Below are 24,010 nucleotides of genomic sequence, written 5' to 3'. Positions count from 1 at the left end.
ATAATAAATATGAGAGAATAAAAAATGGAAAATAACATGAGGTAGTAAGTGTCGGATACACACGTGATAAGGTGTGGCGCCAAGCGAATGAGGATTTTTCCATTTGTTTTTTGTGTGACTCTCTCTCTCTCTCTCTCACTTCCCATCATTCAAAATCTATTATTTTATTTTATTTTAATAAATTATTTGATCCCTGTTTGTAATTATTACTCGGGGGTTTTCTGGAGAAGCTGTGAGATCTGATTTCGGGTTTTTGAGGTTTCACTTCCTAAAAAGTTACTGTCTTTACATGCAAGTTCAGAAGTTAACGGTTGATTGCTTCGTGGGTCGGTGGCAGAAGTGAGAAACTTTGAGAACTAGCTTCGGATGATGGTGATTATGTGCTTATTTGCTTGATTGGTTGGTGTTTTTGCATCTGGGTCATTGTATTGGATTGAATTTGCTTTCTGGTCATGCTGGAACTGAGACATTGAGTTGAGTGAGATCATCTGAACTGATATGATGGGGTTTTGATTTCCATGGCGGTGGCCATTGGCCTCTGCCCTTTGGTCCGGAACTTAATCTGAACAATTCCATTTGGTAACTATGTATGTACTGTTTGTTTTATTTCTAACAGTTATTTGCTTCCAAATTTTGTTTTCGGTTTTGGATGTTTGTGAACAATATTGCTATATTGATATTAATTATTAATTAATTAGAAACCTTCTTATGCTAATTCATTTTCCGTTGTTATTTGAGCAGCGTTAAGTTTTTGCACTTACATGCGTATTTATTACTTGTGGTTCATGTACCTTACTGATTTAGGTTTGACTTTTGACTTGACTGTCCAGTTCGTAAAACTCAGAATAAATTGAATTCCTCTCTATCCCTTTAGTAGTATATAATAAATATTGTTGTCTATCAAATGGTTATTTTAAAAAAAATCGTGATTGGTGGATATACTAATGGAAGGATGTGTTGGTTTACCACTTTCCTCTATATGATTTTTGAGGAATATTTATTTGTTTACCTGGATATGCTTCTCATCAGCATCATAGATCACATGGAATGTTAACGAGGCTGGTCAATGAGGGACTCAAAATGAGAGGGCTTGTGTGGAATCACAGTCCATGGGCACCCCTGACAAGAAAATATCTGACCTTGTTGATGTAGTTAGGTCTTGGATCCCTCGAAGGGCTGAGCCACCAAATGTGTCGAGGGACTTCTGGATGCCCGATCACAGTTGTAGGGTATGCTATGAGTGTGATTCACAGTTCACAATATTCAACCGCAGGCATCACTGTCGAATCTGTGGTCGAGTTTTCTGTGCAAAATGCACTGCCAATTCTGTTCCTGCGCCATCAGATGAGCCAAATGCTGGTCGTGAAGACTGGGAGAGGATTAGGGTCTGTAATTACTGCTTTAAAACATGGGAACAAGGTTTAGCAACGGTTGACAATGGCACTCTTTCAGCCACCCCTTGTCTCAGCCCTTCACCATCTACTACAAGCTTGGTCAGCACTAAGTCCAGTTGCACTTGTAATAGTAGTGGCAGCACTGCTGGTTCAGTTCCGTACTCAACTGGGTCTTACCAGCGTGTGCCTTATAGTCCACGTCAATCTTCCCAAATGAATCAAATAACAGATGAGCAAGAAAATTTAAATTCTACAGGGAGCACAAATCCGTCTGCTGCTGTAGGGAACTTGGCTTCTAACCAATTTGGCTATTGCTTCAACAGGTGCCTCTTTCTTTTATGGTTCATTTTTTAGGAATGTGGTAGTCTGTCTGTTCCCCTAAATATTTGGAGTCCTTTATGTCCTTACATTTCTGATGCTGATGTAAATCAAGTAAAGAGAAAATCAAGGCTGAAAATGAGATAGAATTCTTGCGTATGGAGAATCTGGTTTTGATGAATGCTAGTCTTGTAAAGATGTGTTTTTGTATGTGTGCTGATCTGTGGATTTTATGTGGCTGTGCGGAAAAGTTTTGATGTGATCCTTTGCTTATTGCTGATCCAGAGATGAACCTAATGGCGCTGAAATAGATTGTGAATTTTTATTACAGAAAAATAGGGTGTCTTTGGTAGGATCCTTTTTCCACATTAGTTCTGATTCTTCTGAATAACATTTGTTGACCCTGATTCGTTGATTTTAGAGATATATATTTGATTAGCACATTGTCAGATTATTTTGTTTTTCTTTTCTTACTGTTATTTTATGTTTATTCTTTTGAACCAGGAGTGATGATGAGGATGATGATTATGGTGTTTATCATTCTGATACAGAATCAAGGCATTACTCTCATGCCCATGACTATGATGATACAGTTAACGTTCATGGGGTTGATCATGTCTACGGACCACATCAAATTCATCCTGATGGAGATAACATTCAGGAAAAAGGCTTGAGTTCCCTAACGGCTCCACATGATCTTGATCTAGAAGGGGTAGGGGTAGGTGGAATTCAAACACCTGGAAAAGAAGCAGATGGGCATGATCACACTGATGAATGTGAAACTTGTCCTTATCATGAGGAGAGTAATAATGCAGAGCCTGTGGATTTTGAGAATAATGGGCTACTGTGGCTACCTCCTGAGCCAGAAGATGAAGAGGATGATAGAGAAGCTGTTCTTTTTGAGGATGATGAAGATGAGGGTACTACTGGAGAATGGGGATATTTACGATCCTCCAATAGTTTTGGCTCTGGAGAATGTCGTAGCAGAGATAAATCAAGTGAGGATCACAGGAAGGCCATGAAGAATGTTGTGGAAGGGCATTTTAGAGCTCTGGTAGCTCAGCTTTTACAGGTGGAAAACCTAACTATTTGTGATGAAAATGGAAAAGAGAGTTGGTTGGATATAATTACTGCTTTGTCTTGGGAAGCTGCTACACTTCTGAAGCCTGATATGAGCAGAGGTGGAGGTATGGATCCTGGTGGATATGTAAAGGTTAAATGCATAGCTTGTGGGCATCGAAGTGAAAGGTAATTGTCATGAACCAACAATCCCAATGGTTTAACACTTTGATGAAGATGCATAAATGATTTTTTTTATATATTATATTTCTAAAGTAATGATAGTGGAGGAAAGAAAAATATTATGCATTAATGTATTGACCTGTTTGCTGCTGGATCTTATATTTTGTTCTTTTGTTTCAGTCTTTTGGTAGATTTTTGTCTGTTTTTTAGTTTTGTGCTGCTGAGACTTGCTTCTAATTTATTTCAGGATTTTCCCTGTATCAGGAAAAAAAAAAAAAATAGAGAAAAAATTCTAATAATAGTACATGGCCCCTTTGAGACAAAGAAAATAAAATGTGTTGCTTACTCCCCTCCCTTTTCCTATTCTATATGGATAATTCATATCTGTCACGAAGCTTTATGCTGCTGAAATCTGTTAGTCTGTAAATTCTTTGTGCTTGTTTGGGAGATGAGCTACTAGAGCTGAAAAAAAATCTAAGAATGGTAGAGTGTTGAGAGTTATTATATTTCTGTATTTTATTGTGATTTCCATTTATTTCTCTGTACAGATTTCTTGCCTTATTTCCCTTTTTAGTAGGACAATTTTTTTTTTGTCTGTAATAGGGCCTTATTCTGGGCAAGTAGTTTGAAGCCTAACTCTATATATAGTGTCATACCTTTGTATTGTATAATTATCAATAAGAACATTAAAAATTTATTCTGTCGAGTCAGAGTATACAGGTGTGGACCTGTTTTCTTAATAATAACAGATACATGTGTGAGCAGGCTGGTGAATGGAAAAGTGATATCTACTCCATATGATTATTCTCATTTTGGGAAAAGGCTGCATAAGTTTGTTCATTAAATCTAAGTTTGTTCATTAAATCTTCTATCTGTCTCTGTATACTCTTGATGTTGTAGTTTTCTATTTCCAGCATGGTGATTAAAGGAGTTGTGTGTAAAAAGAATGTGGCTCATCGGCGAATGACATCAAAAATTGATAAACCACGTTTTCTAATACTCGGAGGTGCTTTGGAGTATCAGCGTGTTTCTAACCAGTTATCAAGCGTTGATACTTTATTACAGCAGGTTCTCTCCACCCAACCCAACTCTTAAAACTTGATAATTATTAGCCTGTTACTCGCGTTACACCTGAATAATCCTCCCTTGGATCTGATTTCTATTACTTTATCCCGACCAAATAGAATAAGACTTGGTTGTCATAGTCTTATTTTCAATAATAATATTGCTGAATTTCATGATCTTTTTGCTGTTTCCCAGGAGATGGACCATTTGAAGATGGCAGTTGCAAGGATTGATGCTCATCATCCCAATGTTCTTTTGGTAGAGAAGTCAGTATCTCGTTATGCTCAAGAATACCTTCTTGCTAAAGACATATCACTTGTTCTGAATATTAAAAAGCCACTTTTAGAGCGCATTGCCCGTTGTACTGGGGCACAGATTGTCCCCTCAATTGATCATCTGACCTCTCAGAAGCTGGGGTACTGTGAAACATTCCACGTGGACAAATTTTTTGAGGAGCATGGTAGTGCTGGGCAAGGTGGGAAAAAATCAACAAAGACTTTGATGTTCTTTGAGGGTTGTCCAAAACCTTTGGGTTGCACTGTAAGTTCTACAAACCTGACATGTTTTGGGACATTAAATCCAGTGTCAGTGCATACACATATTACAGTCTTTGGATTACTCTATCAGTCCTATGTCTTTTGTTATCTTGATGGCTTATTTGTTATCCCAAATTTTTGATAGAGCACTTACCAATATGTTTGCATGATCTTTTATTCTAAATAAAACATAGGTGACAACTACTAGAAGAAAAATTTTGTATAATTTATTTAGCTATTTTAGGTCATGCTCTTTCAAACTACTATTAAACATGATGATGGTTAAAGGTACAAATGCAGTTAGCACAAATATTCACAATTTCAACTGTTGAAATTCATTGCTTAACATAATGTAGTTGAGGATACCCCAGTGAATTAAATGATGTCAATGAAAACTTGGTTCAAATTTAATGTCTAAAATCTAAACTACTTTGTAGTTTGTTATAAATGTACATTCATTTGATTACAATTTCATTAGTTTATTTTTTAATGAACAGTTATAATTGTACTTTACCCTGTAAAGTGCACCCTTCACTTTAGAGGTGCCAAATCCCACGCAAAATCAATTTTAACAGAAAAGCTAAAATTTTTCAACTGTCTATCAATTCTACTCACTGCAAATTGATTTTGATAAAGGTAAAATTTTGCCAAACAATTTTTGCTACCTTGGGAATTGATTCTTTTCTCCTCTGCTGTGAATATTATTCTGTCCAAACAGCTTTTCCTAGCCAATTGTCTGTTTTTTTCACTACTGGTTGAAATTTAACATGTGTGCTGTAATCTTTATCTTATATTCTTGATTTACCGACAATGAGTTGAACATATTATGTGTATTATTTTGCTTTACTTTGAAGATCTTGCTGAAAGGTGCCAACGGGGATGAGTTGAAGAAGTTGAAACATGTGGTTCAATATGGGGTTTTTGCAGCCTATCATTTGGCACTGGAGACATCTTTCCTGGCTGATGAAGGTGCTTCACCGCTAGAGTTTCCCTTGACATCTCCCATAACCGTTGCATTACCTGATAAACCATCTAGTATTGTGAGATCCATTTCCACTATACCTGGATTTTCTGTTCTCTCTGCTAGAGAGCATCAAGGAGCTAAACCTTTTAAAGAAGTACCAAAATCTAATGATTCCCACAAGGTAGAAAGAACCCCATCTAGCTGCAGTGTGTCCACTGAAAGATCACTGGGGGGTAACTCAATCCATATGCTTGAATTGTCTGGAAATGTCACCCAATCAGCTCGGGATATGCCATCTTCCCACTGCAATAGTTTCCTCTCAAGTACTGTTTCTAAAGAGGATGGTAAGAAATGTCCTAGGGAACTTTTTCAATACAGACTAGATGAGAGAAGGGAAACTATGCTGCATGATGATCTTCTTTCAAATTCTTTTGGTGCCTTCGAGCCTTCACGGCAAGATGATGATAACCACATCAGAGCTGCAGCATTGTCTGCTAACCAAGGAGCTAATCCTGAGATACTTTATTTAAAACACGATAATAATTATAATAATGATCATGATGACATTATACATTCAAAAGAAGATTTTCTTCCCTCAACTTCTGACCATCAGAGTATTTTGGTCTTTTTATCAACACGATGTGTGTGGAAAGGAACTGTTTGTGAAAGGTCTCACCTTGTGAGAATTAAATACTATGGAAGTTCTGATAAGCCTTTGGGACGGTTTTTGAGAGATCAACTACTTGATCAGGTATTTGTTCTTCAAATTATCTTTTTTATTAAATAAATTTTACCACCAATGGCTACCTTATGAGCTCAAAACTTATGTTGTAAAATTTATTTTTTAGAGTTACACTTGCTGCTCATGTGAAATGCCATCAGAAGCTCATGTTCATTGTTATACTCACCGGCAAGGGAGCTTGACAATTTCTGTCAAGAAACTATCAGAGTTTCCTTTACCAGGGGAACGGGAAGGTAAAATATGGATGTGGCACAGATGCCTGAAATGTCCCCGTGTAAATGGTTTTCCTCCTGCTACACGGAGAGTAGTTATGTCTGATGCTGCTTGGGGCTTATCCTTTGGGAAATTTTTGGAGCTCAGTTTTTCAAATCATGCGGCAGCAAGCAGGGTTGCAAGTTGTGGTCATTCTCTCCACAGAGATTGTTTAAGATTCTATGGGTATACTTTTCTCCTCCTAAATTGAATTATGATAAATGGGGTGTGGCAGGGTATTCAAATGGGGAAAAACTGTATTAAACGTGAAATGCATACAATCTTGGTGCTTGTGTGAGGACAGAAGGGTAAATGACTTGCTTGGAAGGGCCAGGGGAGTCAAATTAATTAGGAACAGTTAGAGCAGTTAGTTAAAGGGGATTAGTTAGGATGTTATTGTTGAATTTGGGCTTTAAGCCTAATTCAACCTCAAGCTTGCTTGTAAGGTGAAGATTGTTTTAGTCTTTAGAAGTTATTATTTATCCATATCTATAGTTCATGTGAGACTTCAACAGTTATATAAATAAGTAGAAGTGACATATATAACCCATATTTGCATGGTTTGAGTAGAGAGGAGTGTGGCATGACACTCTTGACCAAGATAAAAAAAAGGATGCAAAAATAAAGAAAGAAGAAACAGGAAGGAGTGGGCAAACACTGGATTGAGGGGGTTTCAATCAGCTTTTTATGTTTTGGGCGGGCTTGGAGCCAGTCTGGCTGAATCATTCATCATTTAAATTGGATATAGGATCACCCTTCTTTTAAGTCTAGTGTCATTAAGGCTTGATAGTGAAATGTATCGCTTAGGGTTGTGAAGCACATGAAATATTGATGTGACAACTACCAAAAAAGAATCATTGTATACAACTTTTCTGTTTTCTTGAACCATTTTCTTTGTGCAGTTTTGGGAAGATGGTTGCCTGCTTTCGTTATGCTTCAATTGACCTTCATTCTGTTTATCTTCCACCACCTAAACTTGAATTCAACTATGATAGTCAGGACTGGCTACAAAAAGAAGCAAATGAGGTTGGTAAGCTAATTTTTGTTAAAATATTGCATACACTTCTGACTGCTTCTGTATTTATGAGATTGTTGATCTTGTCCACCAGCTGCATAACAAGGCCAAAGTACTATTTAGTGAAGTGTGCAACACTATGCATCAAATTTCAGAGAAGGTTTCAGGTCTTGTGTTGCAGGAGGGTGGAAATAAGGTGTCAAATTTTAGGAATTTAGTCACTGAACTTAAAGGGATTCTGCAGTTTGAGAAAGAGGAATTTGAGGTAGGTGGTTTGAGACTTTGAGATTCATTGCTCCTATAATTAAACCCAAACCCCCCCCCCTCCCCCAACACAAAAAAAAAAAGGTTTCCAAATGATTAGGATGAAAATTTTTTTTCTTTTATAAATCCCTCCACTTACTTTCCATATTAATTAATAGATTAATAGAATTCGTTTAAATTTTGTTGATTTTCCTTTCTTGAGTAATTGTTTCCTATTTGTAATGTTGAATTACTTAGGACTCCTTACATAAGTTGCTGCATAAAGAGGGCAAAACTGGTCAGCCTGTGGTTGATATTCTAGAGCTCAATAAGTTGCGCCGGAATATCCTTATCTATTCTTATGTTTGGGATCAGCGCTTGACATATGCATCCAACCTTAGTAAAATTACTCTTCAAGAAAATTCAAAGAACTTAAATCATAGGGAGAAGTTGCTTGGTTCTAGGGAAAATGTTATTGAGGCAGATGTCTCCTCTAGGCCAGCAAAAGGCCATGCCAGTTGTGATTCCTTTCTTTCGGAAACAAAACCCAATGGAAGCCTAAATTTTGAAAACACTAACCTCCCTGGTGAAGTAATTAAAAGTGAGGACAAGAGTAAAGACACAAATCATGATAAAGTTGATCTCTCCCTCTCTGGTGGTTCAAATATCAATGATAAATCTGATTCTCTGGAGTTTGGAGGTACTGTACGGAGGGCTTTATCAGAGGGGGGATCTCCTGTTGTGGCTAATTTATCAGATACCCTTGATGCAGCATGGACAGGTGAAAATCACCCTATAAATTCATCACTTAAAGAAAATGGTTGTCTACCTCATGATGCATCAGCTGTGGCAGTTCATTCACCTGTGGCCAATATAGTCACCTCAAAATCAAATTCTGATAATTATACTGTCCATATAGGTGGAATGGAGGCAGGATGCACTAATGACTCTAAAGTGTTCTCCAAAGGACTTGATACTAAATGGAAAGGAATGCCTTTTGCAAACTTCTTTGGTTCCTTCAACAAAACTTCTTCCTTCAATACACAGAAGCTTATTGAGTACAACCCAGTCCACATTTTATCGTTTCGAGAGTTGGAGCACCAGACTGGTGCTAGACTGCTTCTGCCAGCTGGTATTAATGATACCATAGTGCCTGTCTATGATGATGAACCCACCAGTGTAATAGCATATGTTCTTGTGTCAATGGAATATCATATCCAGATGTCGGAATCTGATAGACTTAAAGACAGTGGAGACAGTTCAATTTCATTGCCACTCTTTGATTCAACAAGTCTACTTTCACTTAACTCCTTTGATGAGACAATTACCAATACCTTCAGAAGTCTTGGATCTTCTGATGAGAACATGTTGTCCACTTCTGGGTCTCGTAGTTTACCAGCTGGAGATCCACTCTCATTCACAAAGGATTTGCATGCAAGGGTTTCTTTTACTGATGATAGCTCCCTTGGAAAAGTGAAATATACTGTAACTTGCTACTATGCAAAGAGATTTGAGGCTTTAAGAAGAACTTGTTGCCCTTCTGAGTTAGATTTTGTGCGGTCCCTTAGTCGTTGTAAGAAGTGGGGGGCTCAGGGAGGAAAGAGCAATGTCTTCTTTGCAAAAACCTTGGATGATAGATTTATTATCAAGCAGGTTACAAAAACAGAACTTGAGTCATTTATCAAGTTTGCACCAGCTTATTTTAAGTATTTATCTGAGTCAATCAGTACTGGAAGCCCAACTTGTCTTGCAAAGATCTTGGGCATATATCAGGTACTTTTGTTAACTTTCTGTTCTGATAACATATAGAATTTTTGTAATGAAGTATTTCTAATATTTGTGTTGTTGATATTTCATAGTAGTTGAGTGGCAGCTAACTTGGCTACAATTTTAGGCATAAATTATATTTACACACTTGAAATTGCTGGTTTGGCATACCACACCCCCCCACCTTCCCCCTTTTTATGCATTTATAAGCATACGCTGAAGCCTAATGTATTCCATGTAACGTGTTTTCATTTTAAATTTAGATGTCTATGGTGGAATAATTAGATGGCAGTTTTTGTCTTTTTGGACCGCTGGATTCTCCATATATCTTTTTCAGATTCATATGCAATCCTGTATAATTGAACAATCCTACTAATGCAACCAAATAAGTGATCACATCGTAGATTTGTCTTGAATCTTTCTTGTGAGCAGCCATTGTTTTTCCTAGTGCAATTTGTTGAAATGTTTTTGTGTTCTCATTGGGTGCGATTTTGTGCCTTTTCTGTGAAGGTAACATCAAAGCACCTCAAAGGAGGGAAGGAAACAAAAATGGATGTTTTGGTTATGGAAAATCTTCTTTATAGGCGTAACATTAGACGGCTCTATGACCTCAAAGGTTCTTCTCGATCACGGTACAATCCAGATACAAGTGGGAGCAATAAAGTTCTGCTGGATCAGAATCTCATTGAAGCTATGCCAACCTCTCCAATATTTGTTGGGAACAAGGCAAAACGGTTGCTTGAGAGGGCTGTGTGGAATGATACTGCATTCCTTGCAGTAAGTCTGATTGCCCTTTGTAATTTTCATTATTTACATTATAGAGTTTACCTTCATGGGTTTTCTTGCAGCTTTCTTTTTTCAATTTCCTTGTCATTTTTTGCTTTGACTGTGATGTTTGGAGATAGAACGTGTACGTGTGATTAAATACCTCATACTTACATTTTTGACTGTCAAGTGAGAAAAAGGGAACCGTTAAACGTGGTATGTGTGTGTGTATATATATATATATATATAGATAATGTAGTCTTGTTTTTTTTAGGAGTGTGTTAGTGATCTATAACTTCAGGAGTATTTTAATAAATCCAAGTTGTTGCTTGCTAACTCCTAAAAAATAAGTGGCAGTATATTAGTACCCTAGTGGATTAATAGATCGCATGTGACTATAAACATCCATTAACAGAGTTTAAACAGATGCAGTCAATAGGGACCTTATTAAAAACCTTTAAATTATGAGGACCTCTTTGAAAATTTGATGTACCTTTGAGGACCTACAGAATAATTTAACCATAAACTGCTGCTAAATTATTCTTCACTAATATCTTAAAAGCTGTCCTTTATGCCTACTGAATGCATGTGTCTGTTACATAGATACTGATCAAAACACATTTTTCATTTGATTCCTTTTATATTTATTGGTTTTGATGACATTAGTCCTTAGAACTGATTTTAAGCATACAAAAGTGATAAGGTTTTATTAAAAGAGAAAACATTTATAAATTTTGTATTTCCAATATACAATAATTTTTTTTTCTCTGATAAAAACTTAACTCTCTTAGATGCTTAAAATCAACCCTAAAGGTTGATGTTAATGTTTTTCCTGTATTTATATTTTCTTTTTGATATATAACATTGTACGTATTGTTGCAGTCAATATATGTGATGGACTACTCATTACTGGTTGGCGTGGACGAGGAAAAACATGAACTGGTTTTAGGTATCATTGATTTTATGAGGCAATATACATGGGATAAACACCTTGAAACTTGGGTGAAGACCTCTGGCATCCTTGGTGGACCAAAGAATACTTCTCCAACTGTTATATCCCCACAGCAGTACAAGAAAAGGTTCAGGAAAGCCATGAGTTTGTATTTTCTTATGGTGCCAGATCAATGGTCTCCTCCAGAATTACACCCCAGTGGTTCCCAATCAGATTTTTGTGATGAAAATTCATGAGACGGGACCCATTTGATTGATCTGATCAAATATTAAATCTTGTAAATGTTAAGATTCCATCTTCCATTGACACGGGCTTCTCATCCCATGTCCGTTCTCGCTTTCTCTATGTCCGTAATATTTGTCTGCTGCATTGTAGTATCTGATAATATGCAGCAGCTGATTTGTGTCCCCTATAAAAACATTGGAGGTGCGTCTCCAATTACCAGAGATTGTTGAAAGGTTATGCTGGAGCATATCCATCAAGGGTAACTAACTGTACAGCGACAACCCCCCTCCTATGTTAACTTCTATATATTACAGCTCTTGCATTTCCAAGTCCCAATCTCGTCTACAAATTTTGATTTGCAAATCATAACCCTTTGAAGGGCAATTGCATTGTTCAAATCTTTTCCTTTTCCACGCGTAAAACGTTAGGCACTGAGAAATCTGTGACGATTATTTTGCACATGTAAAAGTATATATTTGAGAATGGGTTCCTTTCTAATTTACATTATTTTCTTACCGTCTTACACAAATCATGTAATGATTTTATAAATTTGTTCTATGTAAATTACTGATTAGAGTGTTAATCACAACTCTTTTCTTATAATAGATGTTTACATAAAAAATTATTCTCGACTTTGACATTTGATATTTTAGGAAAATATTAATTTTTTTTAGTTTAGACACAATTCAATCCAAATTATGAAAATAACTTAAAATTTGTATAAACTATTTCTTTAGATGTAAAATTATTGTGATAACGAACTACAATATTCTTTATACTAAAAAATTTAAAACTTACATGGAAGAGTAAAAATATAAAAATTAAAAAGAAAAATTATATATATATATATATATAATTATAACGTAAAAAAAAAAAAAACCTGCGGAAAGCTGCGTAAATATAGAGTTGCCCGCTGACTAATGAAAAAATGTACAACATAAAGATATCCACCAGTGTAAATGAAAAGTTATAGATCATCCGCGGCAAAACCACCACTCTTCCATCTCTTGCTAATAATTCTACAAAATTATCTAGATTGTAACATAGAGATGTAACCAAGTCTCTGTTCAAGATCCTCCAGATGGGGAAAAAAGGGACATGGAAGTTATCCAATGGCCTTTACATACAATTTAGAGAAAATTATCAAGCTCAATTTGTAGATCCTGTACGGATTTCAGATTAATGATCTGGATCTCTTCACTTGTGTATTCTGATTGAAGTAGGGATTGAACTTGGATGTGGGCTTCAACAATATTTGTCCTGCATGAACCCAGATATCATAACAACCAACGTTAAATTAAACAGCATCAATGCACAGCATATCGTCATCTAATTAACAGGCATTTATAGCGATAAAATATCTCTATGTTGAAATACCACCAAGTTTAGATTTTAGAAATTTATCCAATGGAAGACATAAATTCTTTTGACATCAAACAATAGGAAATGATAATCAAGATGCACTTGTCATAGCACAGGTATATAGAAAAATGTTTAAACTGTAATTCTAGAAATTACACAAAAGCTTACTTTATTGGTTTGAAAAGTATTGTTCTTGTTGATGAATTCTGCAAATAAAGCTTCATCTTTGCTATCACCTCCGGTAGTTGCTCCTGAATAGCACTCCTGACCTATTAGCCCACAGAACATCAATTTAGCTCAATAATAGAGCAGAACTCATAAACCTAATATCAGAAACTTCATAAGAGAATCCACCAATCAAGATAATGTGAGGAAAATCTTCAGGTGTTTTCATTTAAATATGACACCAATAAGATTTCTGCAAGACCATAAGTTCTAGGAAAAGGACCAAATGGTTGGCTAGTGAAGAACAGACCTTCAGCACTTCTGCTTTAGCAAAAGTTACCATGCTATTATTTTAAACATAAGATTGGAGGCATTCATTTTTTTTATTATTAACCAAGAGTAAGAAATCCACATAATAGATGAAACTTTCGGAGTAGAATGTTCTGTATTTCAATGAATAATGACCAACCTTCTGAACAAGTTCAGCCACCTTATCTGGAGTAGCAAAAGCCTGATCCTTCAGCGGTTTGGCCATGACTGACTCTAGCTTTTGATTCTGACCACCTGAAGATAATGCTACTTTGACTGCTGTAACCTACAAAAACAATGAAAATTTTGGTAAAAATATTTCTCTCTTAAAAATAATGGAAAAAATTTAAATATTCATAGTCACTGTCATCTAGAAGCAGTTTTATTACCAAAATAGCATTAGAAGTTACAACAACATATTCACTGTAATTGAGAAATGAAATACTTCAAATGTGTGGTTATGACATGATTGTGGTATGCACATAACAAAGGTTTGTAATAAAGAACCAGTAATGCATTTACACTTGACTTTGCTTTGAAGAAATGGATCTGTTTCTACAGCTGGCGAACAACAAATAAGTTACAGACACACTAACCTTTGTAACAAATGAAAGCAAAGGATCCACAACAAGCTTAGTAACTGACATAATGAACTCCTCACAAGTGGCTTTAAGGCTCTTTTCCAGCTCCTGAAAGAAAATAGAAGTCAAAAGGCACTAGATAATGGTCTAAGTTTGATTATTATGCAGCATGTGAAGTAAAATGAACAAAGAGGAATAGCTGAAAAGAAAATGTTGATGAAGATATGGATAGTAAGGGGATGGAGAAGTAACGAGAGATCAATATGAGGGAAATATGCAGTCTATTTTTCTAAGAGGTTAATATTTTCCTTTAATTCCTCATCATCACTGAAAATTCCATCTTAATTATTCTCCAACCAATTAATGCTTGTGTAGAGACTATCAGCAGTATAAATGGTTCCATTTATGATTACGTAAGACTAAATCTTAGATTAGTGAAAAATTTAGGAGTGAAAATAAATTTTTATCAAACTGGGAAAGAAAAACAACAGAACAGAAGAAAGCAGACAATCATTGCCAGGGTGACTATTGGAAGGAAATTTTGGTCCACATCACAATCAAAATTTAGAATTCAGAACTTCCAAAACACTTGCCAAAAAAGATAATTTAAACTAATCAATTTTGAGAGGGTTACATCTAATTAACGTTTCTAATAAGTTTGGATAAGGATGATAATGATAAAATAAGAAAGTACAACCAAAACATCAGCAAGAAGCTTGCTGTACAAGTCATTTGACCAAGCCATATTATTTCCACAAAATCACAAACCTTCTTGGTGTCAATTTGATTTTCCAAAACTCTTGGAGACAATGTCCTTGCCAGTGAAGTTGATCTTGACCAGTCAAAAAGTGAGGCTTGACCTCTTAGAATTCTCCGTAAATGATCCTGAACCATATTCAGTATTCACATAGGCACATAGGCTTAATATATTAGTGATATTAAAGCTAAATTAGCAACATAAAAAATAAAATCCTAGTCATGACTTGATGACAAATATTATAAAATCCATGATGAGAAAACTCTTTACATAGCATCCACATACTCATTGAAAATGTTAACATAGTAGATCCAAGGATATGGAAATAAAATAAATTAAGTAACTGGTTCTTGTAGTTTACAAGATCATTGGTAATTTTACTTCCTGAATTACCTCTTTGTATTATGACATTTTATTGAGTGACATACTGACACATATTTCTGTTGTGGAGTGAAACTATGTCCAAATTGCAAAAAGTGATTGAGAATTTGGGATGTTCTCAGGAGTGCAGATACTATTTTCATTATAATGAAGTCAAATTATGTGAACTGACAAGAACTGATGAAAATTCATGAGCATAATGAAAGTGAGTGAAAACAAGTTTTTGAAACAAGAATGGCAATGAATCAAACCCAGCTGATAAAGCATTATTAGGATAAGAAACACTAACCAGCAAATGAGAGAAATCAAGTTCCTTTTGAGTGACCGAAAATTCAATATTGAAGGGTGCAATCTGGAGGATGAAAAAATGATTACTCAAATTATATAAAATCTACTAAATAGTTACAAAAGAAAGTCTGACATACAGGATTACCTGCTCCCTTAAAATTAAAAGATGCTTTATAAGAAAGAGCTGTCCATCCATTTGTGATGATCTCTTTGCAATTAATTTGCTTGCTTTCTGTGGCGGACAAGCGGAATCAGCAAACATAAAACAAGCTCATCATATCAAAATATCAAGGACAGTTGTAAAAAATAAATAAAATGGCCCAATACTGATAATAAGAAATTTCCTCCTTCATGATATTTATATTATATTAATATAACCACGATCATGACACTAGATAGACCAGATAGCTGTTTTTTGCATTACCTGAATAGACGTTGAGCAAACTTCCACTGCTTCCTGATTGAAATAACAAAAGTTCATTGTTAATAAATATTCAAAGAAAGAAAATACGGGGTTGGTAAATCAAAACCTCTAATACCTGTGCTAAACCTGTGAAAACTTCTGATTCTAAACAACGATACAACTTTGAAAGACATGATATAGTTTTCTCCAAGGGCGGATACCATGTCTTAAATATATCTGGGTCGTCATCAGCCTGCAAATTTAAAGCAAATTGCAAATTATGGAAAACAAAGAAATTCAGAATCTACATCTATTAACCTAAAGCAAATTGTCAAACGGGACTACAGGGAAACATCCACCAATAACCAACCACAAAAACAAATACAAGTCTGGTTGCAGTCTCCAGAACATGAAGAAACAAGAAATATGCTACCATAAAAGATAGTGTGTGTGCAACAAGCACGAGACATTTATAAATAAATTCCCAAATCCGCTCTCTTGGCCAAATTGGAGGCAAAACCAAGATGGGGCAGGGAAGAATAATTGAATCAACAGAGGGTATCATCAATATTTCAATATTCCCTGGGCATTATATTTCACATCCAGTAATCCATGGCAGTTTCCAGTTCAGAAAAGGTAATGGTTGGAAGATGAAATAATAAAAATATAGAAGAACCAATCCATAGTGGTGATGAAGTTCACATTACTCAACGTGGACTAATGCAGTAAACAACTACCCAGAATTCAAATTACTAAATAAATCTAATGGGCATTACTGTAGGAAAATCAGCATATAATAGTCATCATTAGTGAGAAGTAATGATGGCTGAATTATCTACATTCAAGCTAAAAACAAGAAACTGCAAAGAAAGACACTTTACAGGATTTATCTCAGATGTGCTTTCAGCAGATTTCTTCAGCTTTTCCGGGTAGTCCAAGTCTTCATTAGTTGGAATGTAGTTTGCTATCTGTAAAAAGATATTATGAAAAGAATTTAAATTATCATAATAACCACCTCAAGGAACTACATATGTTGAGTCAAAATGTCGTCAGTCACCAATAAAATATAAATAGTACATTTAATCTGACAGTATGTTTCTTAGGACTGAAAATCAGTTACTTTAATCATCTAATTATGTCTGGACTCTGGAAGGACTTGAGGAGTGCATTTGACGCACCTTGAGGGACAATACAACCAGCATATTAGAAGTAAGTCACGTCATAAATTTTAGTCATCCATTTGCTGGCTATTGCACAGCACCAAAAGTTGAGCTAGAGAAGGGGGAAAAAAGAATGGAGGAAGGGGGCGGAGAGATAAAAAGGAACTCAGAAAAGAGGGCTACCGAGAAAAGGCAGAAAAAACTAGGTAATTTTGACTTTTGGATGGTGTTGTGCATGGGTTCATTGAGTAAGAAAATTTAGCTATGTGAACAAAATTGACAATTTGACACAATTCTACGTATAATGGTATTAATTTTCCTTTTAGTAATGAAGTGGAGAACAAACAACCAGAAGGACAAAAGCATGACAACAAAAAATTATCTTTAACAGTTAAAACAAAGTATGAACAAAGAAGTAAGAACAACAAAATAATAATAATTAAAATAACAAAAAAAACACCTAAAAGTAACCTACCTCATCCCGAATATGAGTTCGAGCACGAAATGTCAACCGCTCATGAACATCAGCTAAAATTCTCTCAAAAGTGGAACGAAGACCAGCCAGTGATTCACTCTTTCTACTATGTTGTTCCCCCAGGACCTCCATTTTAAGTATATCAACAAGTTCACAAAGAAAATCAATATTTGTTTCATGAACAAGTTTGGGACGCAGTGTATCATATAAATATGTTGATCTGCACATGAAGTTATCATAATCATGATTCATCAGGGTTGCAAGACACTACATATATTGAGAGTATGGAAATTTTACTTTCAAAGAATAACATTCATGCTAAACATTAAAAACAAATCACGAGAAAGATGTGCTCAAGTATCAAAAACCAAAGGAAGGTGCCACATTGCAAGTTGACATGCATCAAGAACTAATGCTCCTCTGCTTCCTTTGTCAAACACTATCTGGACATGTAGTACATCATATCAAAAGAATATTTCCTTCGAACACTCCCTGAAGACTTCTAGCACTTGGGTGGGACATACAAACTTCTAGCACTTAGTCATGTTTATAAAGCACAATAAAAGAAGCTATCTGTCACTATAAGAATAGTAAAGTCCAATCAAGTGGGATAAAAGGAATAATAGGAATTCTTGAATAAAACAACCTTTTCTATTTTTTTTTTTTTAATTCATGTTTTTTTTTCTCTCTTTTTTTGGTTGCTCCAAGAGAATTTCATTTCTTTCTTCTAATTAATATTTCTCCGGTTCAAGAAAATAGACCAAGTATTCTTATGTAACAGGAATACAAACTTACAGAGGATCCATTAATGGAGCTAAACTTGAAATATCCTTTGAAGAAGCTGGGAAAAAATGATCAAAGAGTTGGTGCTCAAGTTGACAGACCTGCACTTCAAATTACAATCAATAAGACTTCCTGCCATAGGGACATGAAGCAAGTAATATCATTAAAAGTTTACATAGCATAAAAAACAAACAGAATAGTTACAAGAATAATCACATTAGTTCTGTTGAAAGTCTGTATGCTTTATATAATATTGCACTCTACAGGGAAAAAATAAATCAAACCCCCTTGACAACTTCAACCTCATGGCTTCAGCTAAGAAACCCCACAACTTTCAGTATTGGAAACCTACAAATGCAATCAACGGGTAAACTGGCTTCCCATGTTTTCAAAAATGGCAGTGCAGTGACAGAAAACTGTGGTGGATTTTTAACAATCCGGCATACATAGGGCGAGACATAGCAGCTTTGCAATGGCCGGTCATGACATCCCTATTTACATGGCAGTTACGGTGGTCATGGAAGTCATGGTGGAAATTTTGGGAATCTGCCCCAAAAAAAATTTGAGTTTGCTGATTTGAACCAGTTCCACACTGACCTAACATAAAAAAAAAAAACCTAAAATAATGACTTTCAACCCTATTGGCCTCTGTTTTCTCAGCTACGTCTTTCTCTCTCACCTTCCCTGCTTCCAACAACCATGAGCTCCAGCAACCCTCATTTTCTAGTGAGCAGGTTTTCTTTGTTGCTGTTTTTGTTTTTGTTTTTCCTTCTCTACATTCCTCCTCCATACTCTCTCTTTTTTACTTTTTTGGTTTTGACTTTCTTTCTCTTCTCAGATTCCTTCTCATTGTTTTTTCTCTGTTTTTTCATCTATTTTTTATTCTAACACTGCTGCATTGGTTTGAGCAGCAGCTTGCCTTAACATGGTCTAACAATCTTCCTCAAATTCTTCCATGGCAGCTAATTGGATTAATCTAAAAAGCTTCTTCAATTAGTTTTTCTATTTTTGTTTCACTTGAGGCTTGATTACTTTTAGCTTGTATTGAATTTATGCTTTGAGACTTGTGCTATGATGTTATTATGAGATCTTGTTATGATATATATATATATATATATAGAGAGAGAGAGAGAGAGAGAAAAAAAAAAAAAAGATCTTACACTAGTGTAAATCTAAAAACTCTTATACCCAATCTGAGTCTTTTATTTAATTTAAATCTAACGGCCAGTAAAGTAATAAATTATAACTCGTTAGATTTAAGTTAAATGAAAAGTTTAGATTGGGTGTAAGAGTTGTTAGACTTACACCGGTATAAAAAAATTATATATATATATATATATATATATATATATATATATATATATATGGCTGCCATGCTTCTGCCATAGTTTTATGGCAGCTTTTGGCTTTCCACCATTGATAATATTTCTGGTTTCATGGTTTGCTCAAAACAAAGATGAACTAACAAAAATTAACTGACGGAATTCAGAGTCAAGAAAGATTAATGCTTTTTTCTTCCTATTTATTAAACAAAAGGATAAGTAACTAAATTAATAAGAGGATTTGAAGATATTTTGCATGAATTAACTTTTTACAACAAAATGATTAAACACAACTATTAACTAAATATTAAACAGTAAGCATTGCATAATATTCAAGATAAAACTAAAATATGAAATGGAAAAACATTTAATAAATCCATCTGTAAAAGAGAAAAGAAAGACATTTTTCTAAATAGTCTTGTCACACACTATGCATCTCTTTATCTTCTATTTTTTTCCACTTTTATACCCAGTTTCTACATTTTATCACCTGTGTGTTTGTGTGCAAATTTTAGTAGAGTCTAAACACTAAACCCAATCTGAACACTTAATATAATAGTGAAAATTGCATTCATTGTATATTAAAAAAAGACATCAATGACCATAATCCATAAAAAGACATTACAATGTTAAAAAAGTACAGTACCTGCATGAGATATGCACATCCTGATCTAGTCAACGATGGCAAGGATTCTTTCTTGGCAAACTCAGATATTCGCCGCTGAACTATACCTCTTATCTTCACAGAATGAAACAGAATTTACAAGAAGTTGACTTAATAATATTGAAAAAAATATATTACAGACAATATAGAATGATCAAGCATGTACATTCTCACCAAAGAAAGGCGTTGCTCACAGTATAATCTGTGGCATTCTGCAAGGATTTGACCATATTCTTTCCTTGAAGACCTGCTTTCAATTTCTTCAAGCAGTGGCTTAAGCTGCAAAAATTACAATTCTTAATCAGCTGTACAGAGGAGAGGTAGAGATCTGCTCCAAAAAAGGCTATTCATTAAAGCTGACCATTGTGTTCTCTCCTTGTAATAAACTTTCAAAGCCAAAGATTTATGTAAAATGAAAAATGAGAGGTTTACCTCACTTGCTGCTGCCTTGAACCGAACATATATTACAGATGCCTCTACTCCCTCAGAGATAGATGCTTTGCCACCACCACTTTCTCGGATAGCTTCCTGGACCTGATGCAGAGGTATTTACCAAATTACTTAGTCATGGATTCTAAATATTTATATTCTTATAGAGCACATACATGCACATAATCAACTCAACCTGTTAAACAAACTATACCTGAGAACTGGCAACTTTAAGAACAGCAAGTACATGAGAGCGCATCATGCCCAGTGCTCGAGACTGTAAAAAAGAACAAGATTTACAAGTTACTAAAGTTTAACCACTAGTCAAACATGACATATCCTAGACAGACATCCAGCCAAAGACAGAAGATCAAAAGCAGTGCATACTGCATGCTAAAATAACTGATAACAAATAACCATTCCTAGTCGTAAAATTAATATACCTGAAGTTGCCGAAATTTAAGCAAGTAAACACTAGATTCTGCATACTGTGGATTGTTTTCAACATACCTAAAATAAAAGATAAAAGTCAACAATCATAGTCATTGTTCAATTACAAAAGCAAATAAAGCTAAATTAAAAATCACTCAGTGACATTAGCTACACTGAGCATGACAATGGCACAAAATACAGGAATGAAACTCGTCTTGTACTCACGAGATGCATTCATCAAGTCTTTTGAGAAGTGGGAGAAAGTTTTCATTTCCAACGTTCATGCTTGGAGAATAAAAATTGGTAGCAACCTGTAGGGTAAAATTTAAACAGAACATATATACATCACTCACAAAATCATAACTCATTGCAGTCTTGCATTACATTCACAAATTCTGAATAAAACAAAGACCTCCAAATCATGTGTATAGAGAATATATATATAACTCCAACTTAAACTAAAGAAAAATACTAAACAGTTCTATCAGCAGAAGCATACTGAATAAAAAGACATGCAGATTTCGAAGATTAAAGCAGAAGCAACAAACAATTTCTTCATAACAGTAACACTAAAGACGTCATAATTATATCAATTACGTGATTGTATTGTAGTACATAATGTTATTATATTATTAGGTACTAGAAGCATATAATTTTGTACATCCCATTTGCATGTTGACATTGGCTTTGTATGTCCAATGACATGTTCACATTCTTCAAGATGTAACGCACTATTAATTAATTAAACAAAAAAAAAAAGAAGGAAAAGATGGAAAATTAATTATAAGTAAAAGATCCAGTCAAGCCAGCAGTCAAACCTTACATTCTCCAGTTCATCAAAGTAATTGAGTTTACTACGAAGTGCTTCCGCAAAATCAATTAGTCTTTGCTTCTCTTGTAGCTGTAATAAGAAAAGAATAGTGGGCAAATCAGTAATTTCAGCAGATGAAGAAAGCAAGGTAGGTAGCTGAGTAAAACTAAGAATAGATCATACACTTCCAACAAAATGTGTTGCACTGTTGCGTGTAACTCATTTATACATGGCCAAAAAATTGTACAACCATGCATGGATGAAAAATCAAACAATGCAACATAAAATCTCCACTTTCGTAAACTTGTTCTTTTGATTCCTCAGTTTAACTTATACATAAACATGTATGGACTCCTATTAAGGGAAAAAGAGATCACTGGCAACCATTATCCACAATATGAATTTTGCAGTCCTTGATTCCACCCAACATTTTGCAAACTATGAAACTGCATTGAGGTGATAGATTACAAAAACATACCAGTCTGTCACATGCATCATGAAGAGTTTTAGTCTTCGTAGCTACTGCCTGATGCTGCAACTGCAGTTCGTTGAATAGGTCCAGGGTGTCATCAACCTGTGCGAGATCAAAAGCTTCAAATGAAAAACTCAAAGAGAAAAGAATCGTAGTAAAATTAGATGGTCGCAACCAACCCAGCAGAACTAGACAGAAATGACCTGTTGGAGAATTTCATCACATGTTTGTATGCGCTCCGTTAGAGTGTTCACATAGTGCTGATATTTCTCTTCTGTCTACAATTGGAGACTAAGTTAAGAGTCCAAAATCAAAATAAACAGAGTCTGAAACAATGGCATAACAAGGCTAGTAATTACTTACTAACCTCTGATTTCATGGCAGATTCAAGATCCGTAAACCAATTGTAGAACTGCATCAAATTCAAATATAAAAACAACTACGTAAAAACGCATGTCAAGTATTCAAATCCACAATCCAGATTGCGTAGACAACTTGCCTGATTGGTATTAACCATAAGAGTCTCAATGGCACCAGAATCATCGAAAGAATTATCCTTAGTTTTAACGGAGAAGGCATTATCTTGCACCGATGCATTCTCTTGAGCCTACAAATGCAAGTGCAAATAACATTTCAATTGTTTAGAGAGAATAGCAATTAAACGTAAATAGCAATTAGCACAGGTACAAAAGCTTACCAACTTGAGAGGCAACGGCCGTTCAGAAACAGCATGAGAAAGGGCAATAATCGCGGCTTGTTGGTGCTCTGTCAAAGGAGCATTCTGCAAAACACAGCTTATTTTAAATTTCAAATCAAATCACTGCAAATAACATGCAGATCTGATCCGTAACGGAGAGAGATTCATTTGTGAGCAAAGAGATTAATTAAGCTGATATAATCGAATACAAGTGCAGTTGGAAAAATTGGAGATCTACGAAATCGAGGCAACTAGGGCGAAGAAAGAAGAGCAAAAGAACAAAATTGGAAGCGCGATTTGGATAAGGGAGGGAAATGGTTCACCTGTTCCCAAGTGGAAGCGAAGTTGTAACCCTTCGAAATGGCAGCGGAATTCGGAAGTGTTTGAGGTGGACCTCTGCTTCCCATTTTCCTCTGTCACGGTTTCGCTCTTCTCTGCTTCCTCTTCTTCTTCCCTGTCCCTGCCAGCTTCCTTACATAACCGCTCTAACTTTGTGTCTTCAGCACCAAACGCTGCGTTTTGTTTCTCGGTTTATCATAACTAGTGCGTGCTAGTGTGCATTGCACGGTTTTATCTTCTTACAAATCTAATTAAGTTTGTAATAAAAAAAAAACATTTTTTTAACACCAGCCCTTAAATTAATTTTAAATATATAAAAATAGATTATTTTTATTTAAGAAATATTTATTATAATTTTTATATAATAATATTTATTTCTTTTAACAAAATCTCACCACTTTTGATAATTAATTTTATAAATTAATATTAATGTTTAGTTATAAAAAAAAAACAAATCAACTTAACTTTATAAATAAATTAAAGTTACCTAACATTTTATTTGTAATTAAAAAATATAATTAATGTGTGTCTACATGGAAAAAGATTCTGCAGTGATACCATTGAAGAAGATCCTATACTTGAATTAGTTAATGTTTTTATTTTAAAAAATAAAAATTGCATAATAAATTAAGATTGACATTAGATTTAGTGCAGTAAAAATATTTTTATTTTCAAAATATGTGTCTAAATTTAGTTAATG

The 24,010-nt window shown here is 34.9% G+C and overlaps 2 protein-coding genes across 5 annotated transcripts; one reads left to right on the top strand and one right to left on the bottom strand.

Moving 5' to 3' along the window:
• The first annotated feature begins 149 nt into the window (after positions 1 to 149).
• Positions 150 to 12,057, top strand: LOC113848230 (1-phosphatidylinositol-3-phosphate 5-kinase FAB1A). 3 transcript variants are annotated; one of them, XM_027477647.1, is made up of 13 exons: positions 150 to 587; positions 1,030 to 1,717; positions 2,217 to 2,960; positions 3,869 to 4,022; positions 4,215 to 4,559; positions 5,410 to 5,863; positions 5,903 to 6,270; positions 6,368 to 6,699; positions 7,416 to 7,539; positions 7,623 to 7,793; positions 8,030 to 9,544; positions 10,049 to 10,315; positions 11,186 to 12,057. In XM_027477647.1, exons 2-13 carry the CDS (start codon positions 1,110 to 1,112, stop codon positions 11,489 to 11,491), a joined length of 5,388 nt encoding a protein of 1,795 aa, XP_027333448.1. In that variant the 5' UTR covers positions 150 to 587; positions 1,030 to 1,109; the 3' UTR covers positions 11,492 to 12,057. The 3 variants fall into 3 exon arrangements, with proteins under 3 accessions (XP_027333448.1, XP_027333447.1, XP_027333446.1); XM_027477646.1 differs by having other exon boundaries at positions 150 to 579; positions 5,410 to 6,270; XM_027477645.1 differs by having other exon boundaries at positions 5,410 to 6,270.
• A 309-nt stretch (positions 12,058 to 12,366) lies between these two features.
• On the bottom strand, positions 12,367 to 23,513 carry LOC113845874 (conserved oligomeric Golgi complex subunit 3). Of its 2 annotated transcripts, none has more exons than XM_027473537.1 (25): positions 23,295 to 23,513; positions 22,972 to 23,055; positions 22,774 to 22,881; positions 22,642 to 22,686; positions 22,478 to 22,552; positions 22,281 to 22,376; positions 21,815 to 21,892; positions 21,217 to 21,302; positions 21,003 to 21,069; positions 20,774 to 20,836; positions 20,563 to 20,664; positions 20,305 to 20,409; positions 20,113 to 20,205; positions 18,157 to 18,245; positions 17,362 to 17,581; positions 16,608 to 16,694; positions 15,863 to 15,979; positions 15,748 to 15,780; positions 15,469 to 15,555; positions 15,325 to 15,387; positions 14,666 to 14,782; positions 13,913 to 14,005; positions 13,477 to 13,602; positions 13,011 to 13,111; positions 12,367 to 12,740 (listed from the first exon to the last, which is right to left on the bottom strand). In XM_027473537.1, the coding sequence occupies exons 1-25, from the start codon at positions 23,376 to 23,378 to the stop codon at positions 12,611 to 12,613; spliced, it is 2,349 nt and encodes a 782-aa protein (XP_027329338.1). In that variant the 5' UTR covers positions 23,379 to 23,513; the 3' UTR covers positions 12,367 to 12,610. The 2 variants fall into 2 exon arrangements, 1 of the variants encoding a protein (XP_027329338.1); XR_003501588.1 differs by lacking the exon at positions 12,367 to 12,740 and adding an exon at positions 13,706 to 13,739 and having other exon boundaries at positions 13,102 to 13,111; positions 23,295 to 23,470.
• Between the last annotated feature and the right edge of the window lie 497 nt (positions 23,514 to 24,010).

Source organism: Abrus precatorius, unplaced genomic scaffold (genome assembly GCF_003935025.1).
Source record: "Abrus precatorius isolate BTA unplaced genomic scaffold, Abrus_2018 Scaffold8, whole genome shotgun sequence".
Lineage (NCBI taxonomy): Eukaryota > Viridiplantae > Streptophyta > Magnoliopsida > Fabales > Fabaceae > Abrus > Abrus precatorius.
This window is presented reverse-complemented; position numbering and strand designations above follow the sequence as displayed.